Raw genomic sequence first — 24,982 nt, forward strand, 5'->3', positions numbered from 1 at the left:
TGAGATTTTAACTGAAAAGTGTTGAACTAAAGAACACTCAGGGTTATACTGAAAATCTACTGAGGGAAGTGTGGAGATCCCGGTAAGGGAACCTTAGTTTGCTACCCCAGTCCCACCCACAGATCCATTGAGGTAGGTATGACTTGCACTGGGGCAAGTTAAGATCAACACATATTTGACATTCACCAGGAGCCCGTCCTGGAGGCTCCTCCTTCAGGCCGACTCAGCCAATGGTGGCCCAAGCAGGCAGTAAAGGCATGGACTTCCGGGCCTATTTCTGGCCTTAAATCCACGGCCTGGACACCAGGACCCAGCCTCTGATTCCTAGATCTGTATATGCTGACTGCCTGTGCAACTGCTCCTACCAGAGGTGAGTACCCAAGAAGAGTTCCAGAAAGAGAGGGGCCACCCCAGGAACCAGCCAGAATGCACCCTGGTGGGTCAAGGATAGGAGGCAATGTTCCTGTTGCCTGGCAGGGCTTAATGGCAACCTAACCCTGTCTGCCAGGCTGTGGGGCTGCAGCTCCAGGAGCCATGTCAATATCTTCTGGAAGCTACTGGAGTGTGCAGAGCAGTCGGAACAGGGAGCACCCACCATCAGTATTGTCAGACCATAGGCTGGTTCTCTGAGCTCCTGAAGAACCTGGTCCTGCCTGGGCTTGAAAATAGTGGTAGGAGGGGAAGAGGAAGGGTGAAGGCTCTTTTTCTCCACCCACATCCAGAACCTTGCCCCACGGTCCTTGTGTAAATGCTTTGAGGATAAATTAAATGTTTTCACTCCATTGTAGAGGCTGTAATGTCTCAGAAGAAAGTAGAGTGGCTTTGTAGAAGGATTGGTCTAATCAGAGACTCATTTCTTTTCCCTTCCCAGGTTTCTGAAAAATGAATTATTCACTCTTCCTGGCTGCCCTTTACTTGGGAATATCCTCAGCTGCCACAAAACTTGATCACAGTTTAGATGCACAATGGAACCAGTGGAAGTCAACACACAAGAAACTATATAATGAGGTTGATAATATGTGAAACTGTCCAGAGGGACCCCGCAGAGAATGCTCCATGCTGTGGGGAGTTTGTAGCAAAGCGTAGCTTCTTGAGACTGGCCCTTATGAGCACCATATGTTCACGGCACCCTTTCCTGACTCAATAGGGCATTCATCCCTATTCTAATTACAAAGAGAGACCATAGCTTATTTCTTTGCCTCTAGGATGAAGAAGGATGGAGGAGAGAAGTGTGGGAGGAGAATATGAAAACGATTGAACTGCACAACCAGGAATACAGCCAGGGGAAACATGGCTTCACCATGGCAATGAATGCCTTTGGTGACATGGTGAGTGTGACATAGGAAGCTTTACTTTTTTTGCTTTCTGTCCTAGTACTTTACCAAAATAATCTTGCTTTGCAATGCTCATTTTTTTTTTCCTTGAAGACCAATAAAGAATTCAGGAACGTGATGAATGGCTTTCAAAACCAGAAGCACAGGAAGGGGAAAATGTTTCGAGAGCATACCTCTGCTGAGATCCCCCAAACTGTGGATTGGAGAGAGCACGGCTATGTAACTCCTGTGAAGGATCAGGTGTGACAGTGTTCAGCAGGTCTCTTCAAAAGACAAAAATGTATTTGTGTCATTTTCATGGTAGAATAAAATAATATTTAGTTTGCTGATTTCAGGGAATTTTCAGGTACACGGGCTGTTGTCAGTCTTGCTATTTGTTTTGTAGACTGAGAGTTTTTCCATTTTGTTTTCAGGGTCTGTGTGCTTCTGGTTGGGCTTTTAGTGCCACCGGTGCTCTTGAAGGACTGATGTACCGTGCAGCACGCCACCTTATTTCACTGAGTGAGCAGAACCTGATGGACTGCTCTCAGCCTCAAGGCAGTGTGGGCTGCAGTGGTGGCAATATGAATTATGCCTTCAAGTATGTTATGAACAGGAGAGACCTGAGCCTCGAAGAATCCTATCCATATAGTGCAAAGGTAAATGGTGCTTGGTATCTTGTCATTCCAGCTCTGCTTTTGAATTCAACATTCTAGAGAAAAATCTATTTTTGCAAACTGTCAGAACTATCATCAAAATATATTAGCCTTGCACAGCCCTTCATTAATATGGTTAAGTTTCTTTCTGTTTCTATGTTTCTATACTTATCATTCTATATATAGTACAAATTTCTCCAGAGGGAATAATTTCTTATGAGCAGGTTGATTTAGTGTCACATTGAGTAAACACTTAAGCTAATTTTTAGATTTTTAAAGCTACCCATAGCATTTTACCTCCTGAGATACTTTTATAACCAACTTGATTTGGAAGATGTTAAGCTGCAAACTGTCTTGACAACCTGTTCCCCAAAAAGTGGGTGGTTGTAATCAAGGTCTTTCTCTTTAACTTTGAAAGAAAGGAATCTGCGGAGACAAACCTGAGAATTTTACTGTACACTCCCCTGGCTTCAAAAACATTCGTAAGCAGGAGAGTTCCCTTATGAAGGCTGTGGCAATGATGGGGCCCATCTCTGTTGCAATGGATGCGGCCCAGTATAGCTTTCAGTTCTACAAAAAAGGTAACTATTTGTCTTTGTATAAATTTAGGCAAGAAAACTGAAAAAAAATTGTGACATACAAGATTGACTCTTTGGTATGTAGAATTCAAGGTAGAATTCCTGAGTATGTGGCTACAACATATTTGATCATTCTGTAATATATTTGTGCCTGAGTTTCATTAGACATGACTAGATACATATTTCCAGGATGGTAGTCCCTTCATCAATACACTTAAATGGCTCTGTAATTTGACTGGTATACCTTTATTTACTTTACTTTTTTCTAATTGTTAGACCTTTCCAATTTTCCAAACAATTTTATTTCTGTAATTAAACTGGAATGACCCTTTGCTTCAAGTAATTTTGTGCTTTGTGCTGTTTCCTTAGACCAATATCCCACTAGTAGAATGACAACATTTCAACGAGTGGTCTTTTATGCCTCTTGATAAGTTGTTTAAAAAAGAGATTGTATTTCTGATATATTAGATGAGGGCTTAAGTCCCAAACCTAAAAAAATTTTGTTTTTAAATCTTGTCTGGATTTATGTTGTTCAACTGTATTCTGAGATGCCTCCTTTATTGCAGTTAGTGGCTGGGTTACTGTCATACGTCACTAGGAGATCCTCACCCCAGCGTTGACATTTACTTTTTCAGGCATTTATTATGATCCAAAATGCAGAAATAAACATCTGAATCATGGTGCTCTGGTGGTTGGATATGGCTTTGAAGAAGCAGAATCTGATAATAAATATTGGCTTGTCAAGAACAGGTATAAAATGTCCAAAATACTTTTATTGGAAATTAAAAACCGAAACATTTCTGGTATCAGTATTTGAGTACAGGTCCTCAAATCCTTAAGCATATTTCTGAAATCCTGGTGTCTTTATCCCACTTAGTGTGAACACAGACATATTTGATTATACCATTAAGATACTCTCTCAAGCTTGCTAGGATAATGTTATAGTTTTGGTATCACTGCATTTCTAAATTTGAGATTTTTCTTAATTCTGAAACACCTCCTACTCCCAAGAGTTTTATTTTTCTGATTCTACTTTTGCACTTCTGTGAAAGGTCTGGAAATAGAATTATGTACAAGTTTAGAACTCAACAAGAACAGGAACAGCTGACTGCCTCTTTTGCTTCTTTCTGATTCTGTCTATGACTGATGTTATCAGGTGTTATTTTTAGTAAGTATAAATATGCTTGATTCTTTGTATAAAATGAAAAACCCTCTCCTTTTTCAGCTGGGGTACATCTTGGGGAATGGATGGCTACTTTAAGATTGCCAAAGACCGGAACAACCACTGTGGAATTGCCAGTGCAGCCAGCTATCCCATTCTATGAGATGGTGGTGACAAAGAGAGACCTGATTGAGACAGAAACTCCAGAGGAGGAATTTTACCTTAAAACTCACTAGATCTTGTGTGTGATAAAAACCTTGAATCACTGAAGATCCAAGTTCTGATTTGAATCTGTGATATTTTATGCTGGTAAAATGGTACTATGTCTTTATTATTCCCCTAATAGCTTTGCATGATTGACTTGCTTAATCTTCTTAAATTTTCATGTAATAAAAAGATGTGTAAAGTTTTATCTTTTAAAATAAATATTAATTTCAGCCCTGGCCGGTTTGGCTCAGTTGGTTGGAGCATGGTAGACCGAAAGGTCTCAGGTTCAATCCCTGGTGGGGGGGGGGGGGGGGCGTATGAGAAGGCAGCTGGTAGATATTTCTCTCTCACATCAATGTTTCTCTTCTCTTTCTCTCCCCTCCTCACTCTAAAAGCAATGAAAAAATGTCCTGGAGTGAAGATAAAAAATTTAAAATAAAATAATTTTAAAGTACTTTCTTCTTCTTTAAAAAAAATTCATATTTGGTAGAGTCAAGAATGCAATTGGGCTTTAAAGACATAACTGAATGTGCCTGTGGTCTGTTAGGAGAATGCTTTGGGGGGGCTTCTGTCTCTTCTAGTGATAGATATGCAGATCTTAGAGTAGCAACCCTTTAGCTGTATTTGACCCAACACTTGACATAGGATCTATAAGGACAAAGGTAAATTATTTAAAAAATATATATATTTATATTTTCAAAAAGTGGTCACTCATACATAGGATTTTCAAACTATAAAATGGCCTTAGAGGTCATCATCATTTGACACAATATGGTCAATAGGCACCAAGTTACAGTACAAAAGTCACTGAACCAGTTTCTGGTGCATGGTTCCCAACTGTTAGTGAAAGCCACATGGCTAATTTACAGTCGAGATTGCAATATACATACTAGATTGCCAAGAACATTTGTCTTTGGAGACATGCGCAATCCAGGATAAGCTCCCAGAGTTAAATCTGGGCATCAAAAGTGGTGCTGTGGCCTTAGAGGTGGGAAACACAGGAGACCAACAGAAGGGAGAGCCTGAGGCCTAATTTACACCTGGCAATCTAATTACTGATTTTGTTTTAAAGAAGAAAACCTCCCCACATTCTGCAGGCTAAAGAAGCCTTTGTTCTCTCTGTGCTTAAAATTCTCATTTTCCCATTCAGGAAATGCACAGAGTAGGTGGAAGTAGTTAATAGACCCTGCAATTCCTTATGAGGTCTCGAAGTGAAGCACAACTGGGAATTTAGGACCCAAGACCTCTAGCTGCCTCTGGTAAAGTTCATCTCTCCTGGCCTTTGTGTCATGCTGGATCCCCAGTGTGGTCTTCCTTGTAGTTGCCTAATATTTCAAAATTTTTACTTAAAATGACAAATGCATTGCAAGTGAAATTCCATGGGATTTATGATCATACTATCAAGTACAGTCATAGGACAATTTCAGAAGCTTCTAGGGTGAATCCCTTTTGCCAGTTTGGACCTATGTTGAAACATCTGGAATTGATGTACAACCCCCCCACCCTGCCCCACCCCACACACACTCACTCTGTGTCCCAGTCATAAACTTGTGAAAGAGGCGTCTCCAACCTTAAGTAAGAGCTGGTGCTGTTAGGGAGAGGGGGGTCCTGGGAACACCAGGAGGAAGACAAATCGGACATGAACCCAGGGGAGCTAGTCAATCAGATAGGATAAAAGGTGTGTGTCTGAGCAGAGACTAGTGGTCAGAATCCTTGAGAAAAGAGAAACGGCATTTAGAGAAAGTGGGGAGTGAGCTGAGGTCTGGAAGATGAGGCGATGTCCACTCGGGGGTATTTAGGACATGGGGAACCACTAGGAGTTTGGTGAAAAGATTGTTGCGCTTATCTGTTACTGTAAAACCTGGAAATGTACCAGCTGAAAACAACCATCTTTCCCATTTCCTAACTGGACTTAGCTGCATTGTTTACCACTGGAAGTCTCTCCTGCTTGCTGCAATCAAATGCAGGTCTAACTGGGCTCTGATCACTCACATGACTGTCCTAGGTGTTGGCTGGGCTGGGCATGCAGCCTGGGTTGATGACAGGGCCCCTCCCTGGTTTGGGTTCCCACAGCATGGAGGCTGACACTGAGAGAAATGTCCCTAGGGAAGTATGTCTGCACTCCTAGTGAGGAACCTGCGTTAGTGCCTAGTGAAATCTGTGGTGCTGCATCGTATTAGGAGCACATCACTAAGGATAGCCCAGTTCCCGGGGGGGGGGGGTGGGGGGGGCTCTAAGAGGCCACCTTGTGACTCAAAGAGATGAGGTCATTTAGCAAAAGAGCATGTGGGATGGAAGCTATGGTTGTGACCATCTGTGGAAAATGCAATCTGCCACATTTGGAGCCTGAATATCCTCCAGAAACAACTCTTTTGTGACCGTTGCCTTAAGCCATATGGCAGGCTAGCTCAGGTGTTATCCACAAAATCCTGGATGGTCAGCCAAGACTCTAATCAAATACCTAGGTGTGAAGATCTCTCAGATGTCTAAACAATAAAGCAGGTATTAGAAGCTTCTGAAAGACATTTATATTTATTTACGCTGTGAAAAGTTCCAGACTCTATTTATTATCAAATCATTTTACAAACAAACCAATAGACATCAAATAAATAAAGTTGAAAAGAAACTTCAGTTAGTATAAAAGACTTATCTGTAGCATAACCCTATTATCAGTGTATCTTATATTTTATATACTTCATAGTTTCTATCATATTTAAATTACAAAGGAAGGAATTGATTCAGGGTTTTATGAAGAGTAATTCAGGTCTCTGTGTGTGTAGTTATAACCTTGGGTATCTTATAGGAGAGGGAAAGGACTCAGAATAGTTAGAAATGCTCCTTTCAAAACAGCACATGCATTTCTGTCATTATCACTAAAGCATAGATGCAAATCAGAGGCAATTGAAGCCTTTTGTATTCCAACATCTTATGATGGAAGGAAACATTAATTAACGGTAATTAGACCTATCTGTGTGTTTTCCTATGGAAATTAAAACTGGTTGTGTTTTCTAAATCCATTTTTCTTTAGACTGACATAAAAGTCTGCAAAGCAAACACTTTTTGTATTTTAAATAGTCAATATTAGTAGTGATATATATATATACAGGTGGGGCAAAAGTAGGCTTATAGTTGTATGTGAAACACAGTTTATTCTTGTATTATTCATTAGTTATTGTATGAGTTTCCATACAAACAACTGTAAACCTACTCTTGCCCGACTCTATATATATCTTCGAAGTAAAGTTGCTTTACTTTGAACACTGAATTTCACAAATGTTCAACGTCATCTATTTTTGTAAATGAGTTAAAAGTAAAAACATTACAAAAGTTGTTCCATCCTTTTTACCCTGCACTATATTAAATGTTTTATAGAGATTATTTCATCTAATTATTCTTTCAGCAAGCATATCGAGCACTTTTAACCGGCATTGCTGTGATGGGTTTAAGGACACAAGAATGAGGCAAACCATCTGAGTCCCTCCCTGTGGAGCTGACATTCCCATGAGGATCTAGTAACTTCGAGCCTGGCACCGATCCTCATGCCGCTCAGCACTGGTGATGGGACTCTCAAGGCGGAGCAGAGCAGACAATGAGAGCCAAACACGGGGACGTGGCGCCCTCTGGGGGTCATGGAAGGCCCTGAGTAAGAGCCATCCGAGCAGATTTCAAGATTTCATACTCGTTGTCCTCTCGGGGGGGGGGGGAGAAACGGGCGCAGTTTCTCTTTCCCGTATTTTTTTCAACGTTTTTTGATAAGAAACTTTCATTATTTACATAATATAACAAATTAAGGAGTATAGCAATGAAAAATTAAAGAACTGGTAAATAATAAGGAAGAAGACTAGGAAACAGACCATCCTTAGCTAATGGGTGGTACTGATTCTAGAACTAGGAGCAGCTTTGGCAGGTACAAGGTGAGTTTGCTTTAGGATGTGTTAGATCTGTGATGTCTGCAGAACACCTCATCGTGTCTCCTCTTCTCTCACGCTTATTTTGTTTTTTTCTTCCCTTTTTTTTCACATCTTGACTTAGGGTTTATTCTAACAGCCTTCTACCTGGTTTGTCTACCTCCACTCTCTTTTACCTCCGACGTCCATTACCTGATTAATCCTTCCTGCTTGAACCCCTTTGCCTTAGAGGGATAGAAGCCTCTAACCCGGCAGTCTGAGCCCTGCCTGCACAATATCCTTCCATTTATCTTTCCTGCTTTACTTTCCTCTCCTTCCCTACTTGGAGCCTTTGATCTAGCTGTTCCTTGAACACGTTCATTAACTTGTTCATTCATTCAATGCTAGGCAGTGAGTGTGGTGATGGGAACACAGCATGGATTCTGGGCCACAGCTTCCACTCTCATGACATTTCCACACAAAATTAGATAACTAATAATAGTAAAGCAACAGGGGACTGGGGTAGATGGGACTGGTAATAAGGAGTGTTACAGGCAGAGGGAGCAGCATGTACAAAGGCCACGAGAGTAGAAAATACGTGGGGAATTCCATTAGTCCTGTAAAATGCAGGAGGGGAGTGTCTACAGATGAGAATTAGAAGCAGGCAGAGGTGAGATCACAGAGAACCATGTGAGCCAAGGTGGGGGTTTGGGCAAAGAAAACCCACTAAAGGCTTTTGAGCAGTGGGGTAGTATAGTTCCTCATCTTCAAATTTGGAAATTCCCTGCTGAGTAGGGAATGAATTAGAGAGAGTCTGAATTAGAGAGACCAGCGACGAGGTCATCATATTACCCAGAAACATTCCGATGTGGTTTGAATTGGGGAGGTGGTAGAAACGTGGAGAGACATGAATTTCTCTCTCTCCTTGTTCCTTCCACCTCTAATTCCCTACCTCTTCCTTTGCACCAGCCAAAAATCCTGTTGATTGCTCATTTCCATATTGCTTATTTTTACACATAGACAAGTTTAATAAACACTTGTTGATTCATCTAGTTTACTGCTGGCCATCTTATTTGTAGTTGGAGCTGATTAAGAAGCATGTCAATGTCATTTGTGTGACATTATATGTATACATATATCTTGCCTGTGAATTTTATGTTACCTGTGTGACACACACACACACACACACACACACACACACACACACACACACACACATATATATGGCTTTTGCCTGTGAATTTTATTGTACTATGGTCTTCCTGAGGAGGCCCAGAGAACTGATTCTAGAGTAACTCACAGACTGAGCTGCTTGAGAGCTTGAGAGCAGTGCTGTGTCTTCCTCATCCTTTTACTCCCAGCACCCTGCACAGAGCCCAGACCACTGAGAACTCAGACTATTTCAGGAGGACTAGTTGAGTACAGAAAGTGAGAAGGAAAATTAGAGGGTGAGGCATATTTAGAACCTTAAATGAATGCCCATATAATGCAATGGAAACCTTTTTCTTTTTCTTCCAGAAAACATATCTCAAATTCAAAACTGGTATTTTGGAACACAGGAATATGAGCAGTGGATTGTTGCAGTTTAGAAACAGTGCACAGTATAACAGGTACCAGACAGGATTTGTCAAGCACTGATTCTGTACACTTCACATCTGTGGCTATGTTGCTTCTTTGGAAAGGAATATTTTAGTTGTAGCACCTACTGGGAATTGTGCTGTGGCAACTAAAGGAACATCAGCTTTGCATCCCATCCCTAACAGCTCACTTAAAAACTTCCCAAAAGGTTCCTATAAAACAAACTCCAAAAGTTGTTCCATTCAGAACCTTCTTTGTCTGCTTTCTGAAACTTAACACTAGAGGCAACAGGACGGAAAAAAAGCAGAGGTTCTATGACATGCCTCCAACATTCCCATGATAGACATGGTTAGGAAGTATTGGGTGGCAATGAACGTTATTGTAAATATGTGACTGGTGACAGTCATCTTTAAAGTTGAGTAAGTGACTTTTGTTGTCATATCCTGAAGCATGTGTTTCCTTACTTTTGGTAAAGCCACATGCACATGAGGAAGATAAAAATATTTTAAAATATGATCAGCATGCATTTATATAACTTGAGTGAATTTAATTGAATGGTGTAGGTGATAAGCACCATCATTTTAAAGACATGCAATCACAATTCAGTGATGGCTTTAGATGTATCACTATAAAGTGATTAAATTGAATGGCTGAATTATGAGGTAGGCTGACATGGAAATTGATTTTCTTTTGTTTATTGATCCTTGACATGCATTTTTCTTTTTCTTCCAAGGTAGATTTTTAGAATCCAAAATGATTCTAATTAGTTAATGACTTTAGAGAATTGAGATTTTTAAACATTTGACTTAAAGGTTTTATTTCAGTACCATTAGAGACAGTTAATCTTTAAAAAACTAAGTTGGAATAGAGTTGAGAAAAGTTTATTCTTAAAATTAATTTTGTGCTAAGTATAGCTAATTAAACTTAAGTACAGCAAATGCATTAGACATTAGAAACACATTTTTTTACTTTAAACAGAAATATAACAATACCCTCATTACCTGTGAGCATGCACAGGTGGAAGATGCTCTGGATTACTGGAAAGACTTCCTCAATAATGTCTGAGCAGCAGAATTTAATGAAATTGAGCAAGATCTCACTTGGAGATTTGAAGGAGGGTCTTGTTTCTACAGGAGGAAGCCACAAGACTGCTTACTTTGGTGACAGCACACTTGTATGGTATCACACTTAGCACAGGTGATGCTCACTGTGTTGCCCTGGGTTTAAGAAGATATTATAGATGGCAGGTCTGTTATGCATCAGTGAAATCTGGTACCTATGGAAAGAATCTGCTTCTCACACTATATCCTGCTATGTAGAAAGAAAGAGTAGGATTTGCAAAGGATACATCCCATAGAGAAAGACAGTAGGTAGTAGCATTTTTGCCTTAACTTTTAGTAATTTTATAAAGGTTTAAAAATACAAAAAGTCTCTTAATGATATTAAAAAGTCTATAATTTATATCTACTTCTATGTAAAGAAGAAAGCCAAAATGGCCCATATTCTGTGTCCATTGTATTACAAAAATATATGATGTATTAAATAAAAAGTATCTTCTTTCTCCCTCTCTCAATTTTCTCTGTTAATAATTAATTTTTTGCCTATACCAAAGTATTTACTATACATATGCGTAATCCAGTGGTGTGCTGATATACAATGAACACCCAGTTCTCTGGGAGGTGCGGGGGGTGTATGTATTTATCAGTATATTTAATGTATGCATTAAATTGGTGGTTATTACTCATAAAATTCTGGTCAAAGATCAAGACAGTAACTGTGAACTATAGCTAAAGGTCACAGTGTATTCTAAATTTCTAGACTTATAAGCCATTTATAAAATGCAGAAAAGTTGCAGGAACTGGAATGTGTTTCCACGGATCCCAGCAATGGGAACCCTAAACTCAAAGACCTCTGCTTCATCTTACAGGAGTACCACTTAAACTCAGAGACTGGAAACATTCTCTTTGTGAAAACCAGAGCACTTGTGAATGAAAGCCTCTTCCTACTTCTGGACAAAGATTGACTCAGTGCTATTTTACCAAAAAAATTGTCCTTTCCTCACTGCTCTGCAACGAAACATCCATATATGTGGGTCTGTTTATAGGCTCTCTATTCTGTTCTTTTTTTTTTTTTTTTTTTTTTTTTATTTTGGTTTTTCAATTACAGTTGTCCCCTTTACTATTCTGTTCTGATTATCTAGTTGTTTATCCTTACAATAATAATTCACTGCCTTAATTACTCCAGTTTATAATAATAATTATAATAATGTAATTATATTATAGAGCAAGTACTTCATATTTTTTATTCTTTTCATCAATTTTTAAAATTTTAGCCATTCTACAGGCACATAATCTTGAGTTTGAATTTGCATTTCACCAATGACTAATTATTTGAGCATTTAAAAATATATTTATTAGTCCTCTATATACCTTGTTTGATGAAGTGTGTGTTCATATCTTTTGCCCATTTTAAAAGTGGGTTTGACTGGCTTGTATATAATGTCATTGTTCCACTTTTGAGAGTTTTTTTTAATAATCTGATAAAGTCTTTTGTCAGAAATGTAATTTGTCTTTTCATTCTCTTAATAGTATTTTTAACAAGATTAAAAGTTTTAACTTTTGATGAAGTCCAGTTAATCATTTTTTTTAATGGATTGTGCTTTTGGTATTGTATTTAAGAACACTTTGCTTACCCAAGATGACAAAGATTTTCTCTATGTTATCGTCTAAAAGTTTTATAGTTTTATCTTTTATATTTAGGTCTACAATCCATTTTGAGGTATGAATTGAGATGCTTTCTTTTTTCTGTGTGGACATCCGTTTTGACTGTCTTTATGTGGATCTATTCCTGGATTCTCTGTTCAGTCCCATTCATCTATATATCAGTCCTTTCACACATTTCATACTGACTTGATTACTGCAGGTTATAATAGGTTTTGAAGTCAGATAGTGTGAGCTCTTTAAAATCCACCCCCCAAGATTGTTTTAGCTACCTTCCTTTGCATTCCCATTAATATTTTAGAATCATCTCCTCTGTACCTATGAAAAAGTTCTGCTGGGATTTTATTTGGGATTGCATTGAATCTATAGATAAAATTGGGAGAAATTACATCTTAACAATACCAAGTCTTCAAGTCCATAATAAGTATATCTCTTCATTTATTCTGTATTAGTTATATATTGCTGATAACAGATTACTCCAAAACTTAGTGACTGGAAACAACAAGCATCTATTATCTTACAATATGTATGGGTCAGAAATCTGAAAATAACTTAACTGGGCGTTTCTGTTTCTCATGAGGCTGTAATCAAGGAGCTGGCCATGGATGCAGGCATCCCAAGGCTTAACTTAAGGGAATCAGTTCCAGCCTCACATACATGGCTATTGGCAGGCCTTAGAAGATGTGCTTCTAAGCTCCCTGGTGTGGGCATCTCCATAGAGCTGCCTCATAACATGGCAGCTAGCTTCCTCTAGTGTGAGTGATCCAAGAGAGATTGAGAGAGAGTGCCTAATATGGAGGTCACAATTATTTTACAACTTCAACTTGGAAGTACTATCCCAAGCAAGTCAGTGAGTTCATTATGAACATTTGACGGGAGGGGATTACACAAAGATCTAAATCTGGGGGCTGAGATCATTGAGGTCACTTTCCTGGTTCCTTTCATCAGTGTTTTGTCATTCTCAGCATACAGATTCTGCACATATTGTTATACTTACACATAAATATTAATTTTTTAATGCTGTTGTAAATGGTACTTTTATTTGTTTGTTGCTAGTACATAGAACTACAACTGATTTCAGTATATTGATCTTGTATCCTGAGATCTTACTAAATTCACTTATTAGTTCTACAAGCCCACTATTCTGAAGTTTGCTTTTGTCATTTAAAAATATCTTAGAGACTAAATCATATCTTATTACAAAGATCTATAGCTTTATCACTTATTATTGCATAGTATTCAGCTCCACGAAGCTTTTTTCCTCAGGTTTGTCAGTCTGAAAACTGTCTATACTTAGAATTTCATTTTCTTCTTGCATATATTTCAATATTGAATAACACAGGTGGTATACAAGTAGTGTTCAATTGACAACTGTTTTTTATTTTCAGGCTTTAAGGAAATTGATTGAAGAAAATTCTAAACACAGCTTTCTAAAACTTGACATATTGACTGATGTGGCAAAACAAATCAAATCACAGGTATTTATATAAGGTGAATTAGATTTTGTATGCTATATATATAAATATACTTGTATATAAAATATATTCAACTTTTTTATTAATGCTTGTATCACTTAGTGTTCAACCAGAGAGACAAAACCAGTAGGACATTATACACATTTACATATATACATACATATTGTTTATGTGCTTATGCACACACACATGGAATTGGCATACACAATTAGACTGTCAAAGCGAGTCTGAATTCTATAGGGCAGGTGGTCAGGAGCAGGCTGAAATCCCACAGGTATGAGCTGTTTGCAGTCTCTGAGCTAAGGGAACACATAAGCCTTCTTTTATTCCCTTCAAAGAAGCACCTAAATAAATAACTGGGAACTGCTGCAAGTTCAGTTGAGGCAAGCTGATATTTCAAAAAGCCATCACAATGCTCAAAAGCTGAAAACTTACAGACATTGCCCTCCCCCCATATGCCCTGCAGACAAAACCAAAGTTATTTTTTTAACAATTCTATGCTACATCATCTGCATATTGCATTGTGAGCCAATCACCCAAAGTCAAATCTCCTTCTGTCACCATTCTACCTCCTCTGCCCTCTATCATCCCCTTTTCCTCTGACAACACCATACTATAGTCTGTGTCTATGAGGTTTTGTTTGTTTGCCTTTTTTGTAAAAGGGTAGAGGGATTTGAGTGTATGGTGATGGAGGGAGATTAACAGCTATTTTTTTAAGGGTAAAATTGACCTCCAGTGAGGTGTATAATGCCCTCTGACCCTGACATAGGAATGACTCTATCAGCACAGAAGTGTGTATTGGAAGCATTTAGAACCAATGAAGATAACAAGATTTCCTGATTGCCAGCTTGGTTGCTGATGAAGGAATCAACATTGCTCAGTGTAACCCAGTCATCCGGTATGAGTATATGGGCAATGCCGTGAAAATGGTCCAAACCAGAGGTGAGAATTTTGATGCCATTCTAAAATGGCTTCTAATTTGTCTGATTTGTAAGTGTATCTGTCATCCCAGCCTTTCTTCTTTACCAAGACATAGTGGGGTGTATGACCAATGGCACAGTGGGCTCTGCTATCATTGGCTCTAAAGGTGGCTTACTTGGTCAGGATTGGGTGGCTCCTAATATATACCTAATTTTAGTTCTTGTTCACAACAAATTCTGTATATCTTGACCAACATCGGCTGACATATTTATGGCAAGATAATTCCCACTGGATTGAGACTTTGGTGGTCAACAGGTAAACCTTTCACGGTTGTGCTGGTGGTGATGATGGGACCCCGTATTCCAGAAGTGATACTCCAAGGGACTCTTCTGTCCCATTTGAACTAGAGAGTCTCCTAAATAGTCTCTCTTCCTTTTTCCAATTTCTGTAAGAGCTGCTGCATTACTTTTCCTGGAAAATAACTCTGAGCATGTCACTTCTCTGAATAGAAATTTCAGTGCTTTCCTGATTTTCTTAATGTTACGGAGTTTTCAAATACAGTACCCACTTATCTTTCCAACCTTATTTCTTACTCTTCCCCTTTGTTCATTATTCACTTCAGCCAACCTTAGTTTATATTGTTTCTTGTTGAAGGAGTTGTTCATTGATGCTACTGCACTTCGTTCCACCTCTCCTGCCACCTCCATACCACCTGTCCCAAGTCCCCCAGCTAGCAGCAGTCTCTTTTGAATGTCAATAACCCTGTATATCTATCTTCCTCATAGCACTTCTCATTTTCCACCTATGTTCTGTAGGAATACCCGTACCCCTTTGTTTACCTATTCTAGGATTTCCTAGAGTTGTACATCAAAGATACAAAATAACATTTATTTTATGACAGGCAGAGGAAGAGCAAGAGGTAACAAGAGCTTTCTTCTAACTACAAATAATAACATAATTTAAAAAGTAATCATATACAAATAAATATGATGAATGACTCTATTTTCAGCCTTAGACATGGGATGAAGCTGCATATAAAGAAAAGGTAAGTATTTCTATTTGTGTTATTCTGTCAGAATCTGACCCTAAGTAACAGGGAGTGTGAGCAGGGTTGGGACCTTTTATCGTATTTCTCTGAGTGTTATATTAGAACAATCAATAAGTTTACGTTTAAAATTTTGTCTTGTAGTGAATGTTGAATTTATTCTGCTTTTAAGTCTCAATGAGATTAAAATATATTTTAGCTCTGATAGCTCAAAGTTATGTTTTTATATATAAAAGGCAAACTGATTTAGAATTGTTCTTCAATTGACAGTTCATCTGGAGGACTACACCTTAGTCTTTTTTTCAAATCTCTCTCTCTCTCTCTCTCACACACACACACACACACACACACACACACACACACACACCTGGAGTCCTCAGAGAAAAGCTCCCATTGCACTGTGCAGGTGTTGGAATGCCTAATCGTAAGTATGGGTATAATGTATAGTTTGGAGTGGCATACCTGTTCAATTCAGCCTCTTAATAGAGACCTTTGTTTTACTGTAATTTTCTACATAACATAGAAGCATGGAACCAGACTGGCGAAACTGAAGACATACACATGCGAGCACACACCCACACTTTTTCTCCAGATCCTTCGCAGAAATTTTCACTGCAGAATCTCTGGAAGCATTAGTTGGGGGAGAGCTTTAACAGTAGAATGACTGGTTCCAATACCAGTTCTGCCACAGATAGGTGAGTGCTCTCAGGTAGTTACTCTGTCTTTTAAATAAGTCATCAGTCTCCATTTGTAAAGTTGAAGGAATAATGGTATTTAACTCACAGAGCAGCGTCAGGGATAAAGTGAGATGTATGCATTGCTTAGCACAGTCCCTGGTATAATAAAATAAGTGTTCAGAAAATGAGAGTTGTTATTGGACAGAGGTGTGAATTATACTTTAACTTCAAAAAGATGAACCTTACAATTGAGTAGAGCAACATATTAACACTTACGTTAGGATAGAATTACAATGTTACATCAGTATTTACTCATTTTAAAAATAATTTCTCCCTAGAGTTTGCAGACCAAGATATTTCAAAACACCTATTCCACACTTCCAGTGAGAAGAAATTCTTTAGCTCTTCTCAACTCCCCTCCTTAATTTTACTGAGGATAAGAAGTTTTCCACTGAGCTACCTTTCCATTTTATAGAACATGGGGATGTTGCCAATAAAGGCATCAAAAGCATATTAGTTTCAACAGCCATGATAAATATTTTATCCCCTCCACTGGGTGACAAACTACTTAGATCTACATGTGGCAGAAGCCATAGAGTGAAAGTCTATTGAGGGAGATGGAAGCTGGACAAGATATGGACATTCTTTTGTAGCTAGCACACCAGGTCAAGGAGGGGAGTGAGACGAAAATGGGTAGCTGTTGAATTAGGCAACGCAGTAGCATTTGGAATTCCCCTAACAGCCATAGTTAGAACACCGGCAGAGATGGTAAAGAATAAGAGGGAGCCCAGACAAGTGTAGTCAGAAGTTTTTATTGGTAGCTGGTAATTATGTGGCAGCTAGGAGCTCAGAGTTTGGGGATCACCCCTACCTTATCATGATGGCCATCCCCAGCTGCTTTATTGAAAGAGGACAGCTTTGCTTTCAAATGCTTAGTTGAAGTATAACAAGGTAGGGAAAAACTTATATTCTTAAGTATATTTTATTGAGTATGCTATTACAGTTGTCCCAATTTTTCCCCCTTTTCCTGGTACCCCCTTACCCTCCAGCAATCTGCCCCCTTAGTTCATGTCCATAGCTTCTCCATTTCCTATACTATTCTTAACATCCCTCTATTTTATATCTACCAATTATGCTTCCCAATCCCTGTACCTTTACTTCATTTTCCCTCTTCCCCCTCCCAGTTGAAAACCCTCCAGATGATCTCCATATCTATAGTTCTGTTCCTGTTCTAGTTGTCTGCTTAGTTTGTTTTTGTTATTGCTTTTGTTTTTTAGATTCAATTGTTGATAGTTGTGAGTTTGTTGTGATTTTGTTCTGATCTTCTTATTTTTCTTAAATAAGTTCCTTTAACATTTCATGTAATAATGGCTTGGTGATGATAAACTCCTTTAGCTTTACCTTGTCTGGGAAGCACTTCATCTGCCCTTCCATTCTAAATGACAGCTTTGCTGGATAGAGTAATCTTGGTTGTAATTCCTTGCTTTTCATCACCTTGAATACTTCTTGCCAGCCCCTTCTTGCCTGCAAAGTTTCTTTTGAGAAGTCAGCTGACAGTCTTATAGGAGCCCCTTTGTAGGTAACTCTCTTCTTTTCTGTTGCTGCTTTTAAGATTCTTTATCTTCAGCCTTTGACATTTTAATTATGATGTGTGTTGGTGTAATCCTCTTTGGGTCCAACTTGTTTGGGACTCTGTGCTTCCTGGACTTGTATGTCTATTTCCTTTGCCAAATTAGGGAAGTTTTCTTTCATTATTTTTTTCAAATAAGTTTTCAATTTCTTGCTCTTCCTCTTCTCCTTCTGGTATCCCTATGATTTGAATGTTGATACATTTGGAGATGTCCCAGAGTCTTCTTATTCTCTCGTTTTTTGAATTCTTGTTTCTTTATTCTGCACTGGTTGTCTATTTCTTCCTTATATTCCAATTCATTGATTTGAACCCTGGCTTTCTTCCCTTCACTATTGGTTCCCTGTGGATTTTTATTTCACTCAGTGTAGCCTTCATTTCTTCCCTTATGCTTTTGCCATACTGAATGAATTCTCTGAGCATCCTTATCATCAGTGTTTTGAACTCTGCATCTGATAGGTTGGCTGTCTGCATTTTGTTTAGTTCTTTTCCTGGAGTTTTGATTTTTCTTTCACTTGAGTCACATTTCTTTGTCTCTTCAATTTGGCAGCCTCCCTGTGTTGGTTTCTTTGTATTACGTAGAGCTGCTTTGACTCCCTTAGCACACCTGTTAATTGTTTATGGGGCGGAGTCTTAGGTATTCATCAGTGTGAGACAACCCATTTCACCATGTTGTGGTGCTGTATGTGGGGGAGGGGTGAGATGGAACATGCTGCTTGCTTGGCACTCGCCCCTTTTCCAATCACTTTACCCACTATGCATATGTGACTGGCACACCTCTAGCTATTGCTCCAGTGGTGATTCCCAGAGTGGGTGGGTCTGCGTATGTTCTAGGACCTTGGGGGCCTCTAAACAGACTCTCCTGAGAAGGGCAGTTTCTTCTGCCATCCCAACCCCAACTAGTTTTCACAGCCAGAAACTATAGAGGTTTTATTTTCATGGTGCTAGAACCTTGAGCTATGTGGTCTGGCCTGGGGCTGGGGAATGCTCTACAAGTGTCTTTCCTGGCTTTTATCTGCCATAAGTGAATGTGGGACTGCCTATTCCATTGGATTCCACAGCTGCCTCACTGCTGCCACCTCGCCGCCACCACACTGCATCCTCCCTGCACCAGCTCCCCATGTCCACCCCTCCTACCCATCTGGATATTTCTTTTTTAAATCTTTGTTTGTCAGTCTTCCATACAGTTCAATTTTCTGGCAGTTCTGCTTGTTTTTTGTTTTGAGGTTGGTCGTGATCCCTCTTATGGTTGTGTGAGGGGGCAAGCATGTCTACGTATGCCTCCATCTTGGCCAGAACAATTCCCTTTCCTGGCCCATTTGCTAGAGTGGGGTTTTGTTGAGACTTAAAATAAAATCTGTGCACATAGGCATTTCTGGTTTCCACCATCTTCAGCTCCAATCTAGGATATATAAAGCAAAAACAAACAAAAAAAGGGAACTCACCACCCCATAGTTCCTAGTATCCTGAGATTCCTAGCTGGTCTGTCTTCTTTTCTTCACCCCTCAAAATCTTATGTTTAGTTTAAATATGTGTCCATCATTGTCAATTTTACTCAGCCAAGTCTTAAATTTTGAAATAGGCTGCAGTTGTATTATAAATACATTTAACTTTACTATAATATAACAATATTCTCTGTGGTTGGCAAAAGAGAGGAAAAAAAGATTGAAGATGGTGGTGGCTCTTCAGCCTGCTCTTATATTCAATGGGTTTATGCCCTGGAAGTGGGTATAATTTTGTCTGAAACAGTCAATGGGTCAAGAAGGAGACATAGGTAGACATGCTGCATCTTCCTCACAACTAAGAAGGAATTTACAACCACTTCAAAACTAAAAAACAAACAAACAAAAAACCCAAAACATCCAGAAAAATCAAACTACATAAATGTTCAACAAAGAAATAAAGAAGAAATATTAAGCCAGAAAGGTCTGGGGGTGGGGGTGGGGGTGGAGTGGGATCAGAGAGAAGGAGTTGTAGGGCTGCTGCAGCTGTGGGGGCAGAGTTTGGTGGTGCAACTAGGGGCAGCAGGCACAGTGATGGTAGCTGGAGCAAAAAGCAAAGTCATATATTTTAAACCTGGGAAGTGATCCCAGCCCCAGACCGGACCGATCTCAGTCCCAAACCAGACTGCACAGGGAAAAAGAATCACATTGCTTCTGACTGTGAGAAACAGTGAGGGTTGGGATGGAGAAAGAAACTGCTGGTCTCTCAAAGGAGGCAGCTTGCTGAGTACAGGAAGAGGGAGAAGTGCCTGAAAAAGCAGCAGCAATCAAAACTGCTCCCTCTCAGACCCCTCCCCCACATAGAGTGCCACAGCATGGTGAAACGGGTCACCAGCACTAATGAATACCGAAGGCTCCACGCCTTATAACAGTAGCAACAGCTCTATCCAAGTCACAGAGGCAAACACAGAAAGCTGCCAAGATGAGGAGACAAGAGAAGTACAGCTCAAAATGGGGTTCCAAAATGGGAGAATTAAGTGATGAGGAAATAGCGAACTAACAGATGAGGAGATAGTGAACCTAACAAATGCACACTGTAAAGCACTGGTGATAAAGATGCTCACAGATTTGACAGAAAAGATTAAACAGGACTGGGAAGAAATGAAGGCTATACTACATGAAATGAAGGAAAATCCACACAAAACTAGTGGTGAAGGAAAGGAAACCAGAACATAAGGAAGAAATAAACAGTCAACCAGTAAAGAAGGAGGAAATGAGAATGGAAAAAAATGAGGAGAGGCTAGAAACATCTGGGATAGCTTTATATGTGCCAACATCTGAATCACAGGGGTGCCAGAAGAAGAAGAGGAAGAGCAAGAAATTGAAAACTTATGTGAAAAAATAATGAAGGAAACCTTCCCTAACTTAGGGAAGGAAACAGACATACAAGTCCAGGAAGCACAGAGAGTCCCAAACAATCCAGGGAGGACCACACCAAGACACATCATAATTGAAATGCTAAAGGTTAAGGATAAAGAGAGAATCTTAAAAGCAGCAAGAGAAGAGAGTTAGCTACAAAGGGGTACCAATTAGACTACCAGCTAATTTCTCAAAAGAAACTTTGCAGGCAAGAAAGACTGGCAAGAAATATTCAAAGTGATGAAAAGCAAGGACCTACAACCAAGACTACTCTATCCAGCAAAGTTATCATTTAGAATGGAAAGGCAGAGAATGTGCTTCACTGACAAGGTAAAGCTAAAGGAGTACATCATCATCAAGCCATAGTTATATGAAATGTTAAAGGAATTTATTTAAGAAAAAGATTAAAACTATGAACATTAAAATGACAATAAAATCACAACTATCAAAAACAGAATCTAAAAAAATAAAAACAAAAATAAACTAAGCAGACAACCAGAGTGGGAACAGAATCATAGGTATGGGGAGCATGTGGAGGGATGTCAGCTGGGATGGGGAATAGGAGGAATGGGGAAATGGTACAGGGATTAAGAAGCATAGTAGGAGGGTGCAGAATAGATGGGGATGTTAAGAATAGTATAGGAAAGGGTAAAGTCAAGTGCATGAACCATGGACATGAACTAAGGGGGTGGGACTGCTGGAGGGAGGGAGGTAATGGGTGGAGGGGAGCAAAGGGAAAAGAAATTGAGATAGCTGTAACAGCATAATCAATAAAACATATAAAAAAACCATACACACACAAAAAGTCAATGCATGTCAGATGTCTCTTTGTGAAGGGCATTTTAAGTTTTGCCAGATACTGAAGTAAAAAGCAAAACTGGTGCGTGTGACTATTTATGGACATCTTTAGTGCTTTTAAGGGCATCTTTGATGAGGAAATGAAAAGACAAACTGGAAGCCACAGTTAAACACTGACTAAGAAAGAATTAGGAGAGCCAATACAATTATCTATGGAATTTTTATAACCAAAGCCAGGTGTGTATATATAGCATGTTCATGGTAGTTGGATATGAATAAAGAATAAATGATTATATATGTCTGTAAATACATGTATATCATAATTATACTCAAATTACATTTATGGGGGGATTTTCTTTCCATGTAGGTTTGCCAAATATAGATTAATGAGATAATAAAAAAAAAACAAAAAAAAACTTGTATCGGATAAAAGAAAAAAAAAGCTTCCCTGCAGAAAGTGCAAAGCCTTTGCATGTTATACAGCTGTTATGAGTGGTGTAAGCAGCCTTTTTTAGAAGAATATTGGGTCTTCTTTTAGCACTAATTAAAACACCGTAAGTGAGATAGCTGGGTGAAACGTATACAGGAATTCTATGGACTATATTTGTAATTTATCTATAAATCTAAAAGTATTCCAAAGTGAAGTTTATTAAAATTATTATGAAGCTCGTGTAGTATAGTTTTTAAAAAAAACAACCTCCTTACAAATGGTAAAGTAGAAAAAAATAACGATGATACAAAATTATAAATATGCTATAAGTATAGCTGTAAGAAATTATAGCAACATTACCACCAGCTCTACCAACAAGAAAAAATATTTTAAAACCTTGTACAGAAAACGCTTAAGGAAATATATCATCATAAAAGACATCTTCAGGTTAGCCTTTGGTATATTTTTTTCTCAAAACTTTTAGATAAAGGGTTACAGTGCAACTCTATTTCTGCTGGTGGAGGAGAGGATGAAGTGCCTGGGCTGGTTCAGGTGATGAGTTTTGTTTGGTCTTCAGAAAGCTGAAGTGTCTAAAAAGTACAACTGTTTGAGTAAAAATATAATAGGAGGTATACTGCTAAGTTACCAGACCTTTATGAGTCTGTTTCTTTAGCTGTAATAGGTCATTTCAGCTCCAATTTGAATGAGTCTTCTACTGAAAATGGCCCTTTTGGATTTTAAGGTTGCCCTGTTATGGACTGAATGTGTCCCTCATCTCCTATAAATTCATATGTTGAAGCCTTCACCCCACAGTGTGCCTCTGTGGAGATGGGACTTATTAGAAGCAATTTACACGTTAAGCGCCATGTCAGTCACCGGTGACTGACACTATACTTTCCGTTCAGAAGACAAAACAGGCTTGGTGCTTAACGTGTTAAGGTTAAATGAGGTCATATAGGTGAGATCCTGACATGATATTAGTGCCCTTATAAGAAGAGACGCCAGAGAGCTAGGTCTTTCTCTGTGTGTATGTGCATGCACTGAGGAAAGGTCATATTAGAATACAGAAAGAAGGTGGCTGACTGCAAGCCAGGAAAAAGCACTTACAAGAAAATGAATTGGCTGGAATCTTGACCTTGGACTTGTAGCCTCCAGAACTATAAGAAAAAAAACTTTTTTTTTATTTGAGCCACCTAGTCTGTGATATCTTGCCATGGCAGCTGGAGCAGACTAAGAGACATGTGCCATGAAACAACTTCAGTGATGAAAATGAGCAGATAAACTACAGGACACAAAAATGAAAAAGTAGTGGCTCAGTGGACTGAGCACTGTTCTGCGAACCAAAGAGCTTCAGGTTCAATTCCCAGTCAGGGTACATGCCTGGGTTGCAGGCCAGGTCCCCAGTTGGGGATGAGCAAGAGGCAACCACTCACTGATGTTTCTCTCCCTCTCTCCCTCCCTTTCTCTCTCTCTAAAAATAAATAAATAAATATGAAAAAGTTATGATCTGCTTACTACAGTTACATTATTGCCTGCTACCTCTTTGTCTGCTCCCAAACAATCCAGAGAACATGTTGCTTTCTCAGCACTTCCAGGTTACCTGCAGAACACTGATGTGATTGTACAAACAGGAGAACATGAAGCTATAGTCTAAGATTCACTCTGCTCTAAGTAGCCCAAAACTATAGGTTCATACAGCATAATTCAATTCCCCTGCCCCAGAAACAAACAAAATCAAGTTTTCCTTGAAAATAGATTTAATTTTATTCAAATTAGAAATATTCTGTGTCTCTTTCTAAAACCACCTCCAAACAAAGTTATCCTGTTGACAAATGAAAATTTTTTCTGGGGAAAATTTTTGAAGACCGTAAAAGAAAACTTCACATTTCTTTAATGTTGATCCATCAACAGGCACATAATCAAAAAGTTTCAACATTTGACTTGTCCACAAGGTGTCTGGATCATTCTCTCAAAGGAAAGGGAGCAGGGAGAATCGCAGTCACTGGTGTGATTTGAAGTATGCAGAAGTTCATATCTACCCATGTCAGTTAACACTGGTGTAATAGCCAAAGACCCTCAAGGAGAAGGTTTCATTGAGCTGTGGAGAACAGATGACCACAAAAGAAGAAGGCATTACCTTCTGAGAAGACTTATTTGTGTTCAGCTGAACATTAACAAACTAAGAATAAAAAAATCAACGTTCTGTGATCAGTAAACTTAAAGACAAGCTCAGTTCTTCCTGGCACTACTGACATTCCCACTGTGATAGTTTCCAAATTCCAGAAAAAGGTAAAAAGATGAACAAAAATAGAGAATGTAGAAACTGCTGATTTTGTGCCTGAAGAAATGGCGCGAGAACGCCAGTGTTGATGCGCTCCGTCCACAAGGCGGCGCCCTGCACGGGGGCAGGGGTTTCTGCGCCAGGGGCTCAGCGGGCTGGTGCTGCTGCACACCCTCCCTGCGTGCCACTCCCAGTGCAGGTCTCCTAAGAAATGGGGGCCTACTTGGCCATCTTGCGGATCATGTAGTTGAGGATGCCCCCATTCTGGAAATACGTGAGCTCCACATCGGTGTCAAACCTCATGATGGTCTGGAAGGTCTTCCCAGTATCCAGCTGCAACGACAAATCAGCAGAGAAGAATCACCGAGGGAGGACGTAAGACAGCTCAGTCAGGAGGAGCGTGTGCGCAGCGTGCCCGCGGGTCAGGCACTCAGAGTGCAGTCTACACACTGCACCACCAGCAGCACCTGGGAACGTGCAGTTTCCGGTCCCAGCCCAGACCCACTGAATCAGAAGCTGCTGCATTTTAACAAGATCCTCAGCAAACTCGTTTATGTAGGAAAGCACTGCAAAGTATAAATGATGAAAGTGAAAGATATCTGAGAATTAGAAACAGCCTCTCTGGGCAGCAGTTACTGGTGACCTCTGTGATGGTGATCCCTTTGAACAGAAGTGTCTCAGGTCAGCAGAGGTTTTGTTAAGCTTGTCCCTTAGAGGCAGCTCGTCCAGCTGTACACCCTGGGACACAGACCGTAGCAGCTGCCAC

The 24,982-nt window shown here is 39.4% G+C and overlaps 2 protein-coding genes across 4 annotated transcripts in view; one reads left to right on the top strand and one right to left on the bottom strand.

Moving 5' to 3' along the window:
• Positions 1-882: 882 nt before the first annotated feature.
• On the top strand, positions 883-3,872 carry LOC150012819 (procathepsin L-like). Of its 3 annotated transcripts, XM_090275780.1 has the most exons (8): positions 883-1,008; positions 1,206-1,328; positions 1,428-1,574; positions 1,748-1,979; positions 2,312-2,320; positions 2,404-2,550; positions 3,183-3,297; positions 3,773-3,872. In XM_090275780.1, the coding sequence occupies exons 1-8, from the start codon at positions 883-885 to the stop codon at positions 3,870-3,872; spliced, it is 999 nt and encodes a 332-aa protein (XP_090131906.1). The 3 variants fall into 3 exon arrangements, with proteins under 3 accessions (XP_090131906.1, XP_090131904.1, XP_090131905.1); XM_090275778.1 differs by lacking the exon at positions 2,312-2,320 and having other exon boundaries at positions 2,392-2,550; XM_090275779.1 differs by lacking the exon at positions 2,312-2,320 and having other exon boundaries at positions 1,748-1,972; positions 2,388-2,550.
• A 19,802-nt stretch (positions 3,873-23,674) lies between these two features.
• ACO1 (aconitase 1) overlaps positions 23,675-24,982 on the bottom strand; it is a 69,500-nt gene continuing 68,192 nt past the window's right edge. The window contains exon 21 of the mRNA XM_090274048.1: positions 23,675-24,549. Coding sequence (XP_090130174.1) covers positions 24,436-24,549 — 114 coding nt within the window. The 3' untranslated portion in view covers positions 23,675-24,435. The remainder of the gene's footprint in view (positions 24,550-24,982) is intronic.

This window comes from Furipterus horrens, unplaced genomic scaffold (assembly GCF_987537825.1).
Source record: "Furipterus horrens unplaced genomic scaffold, mFurHor1.1.pri manual_scaffold_4, whole genome shotgun sequence".
Lineage (NCBI taxonomy): Eukaryota > Metazoa > Chordata > Mammalia > Chiroptera > Furipteridae > Furipterus > Furipterus horrens.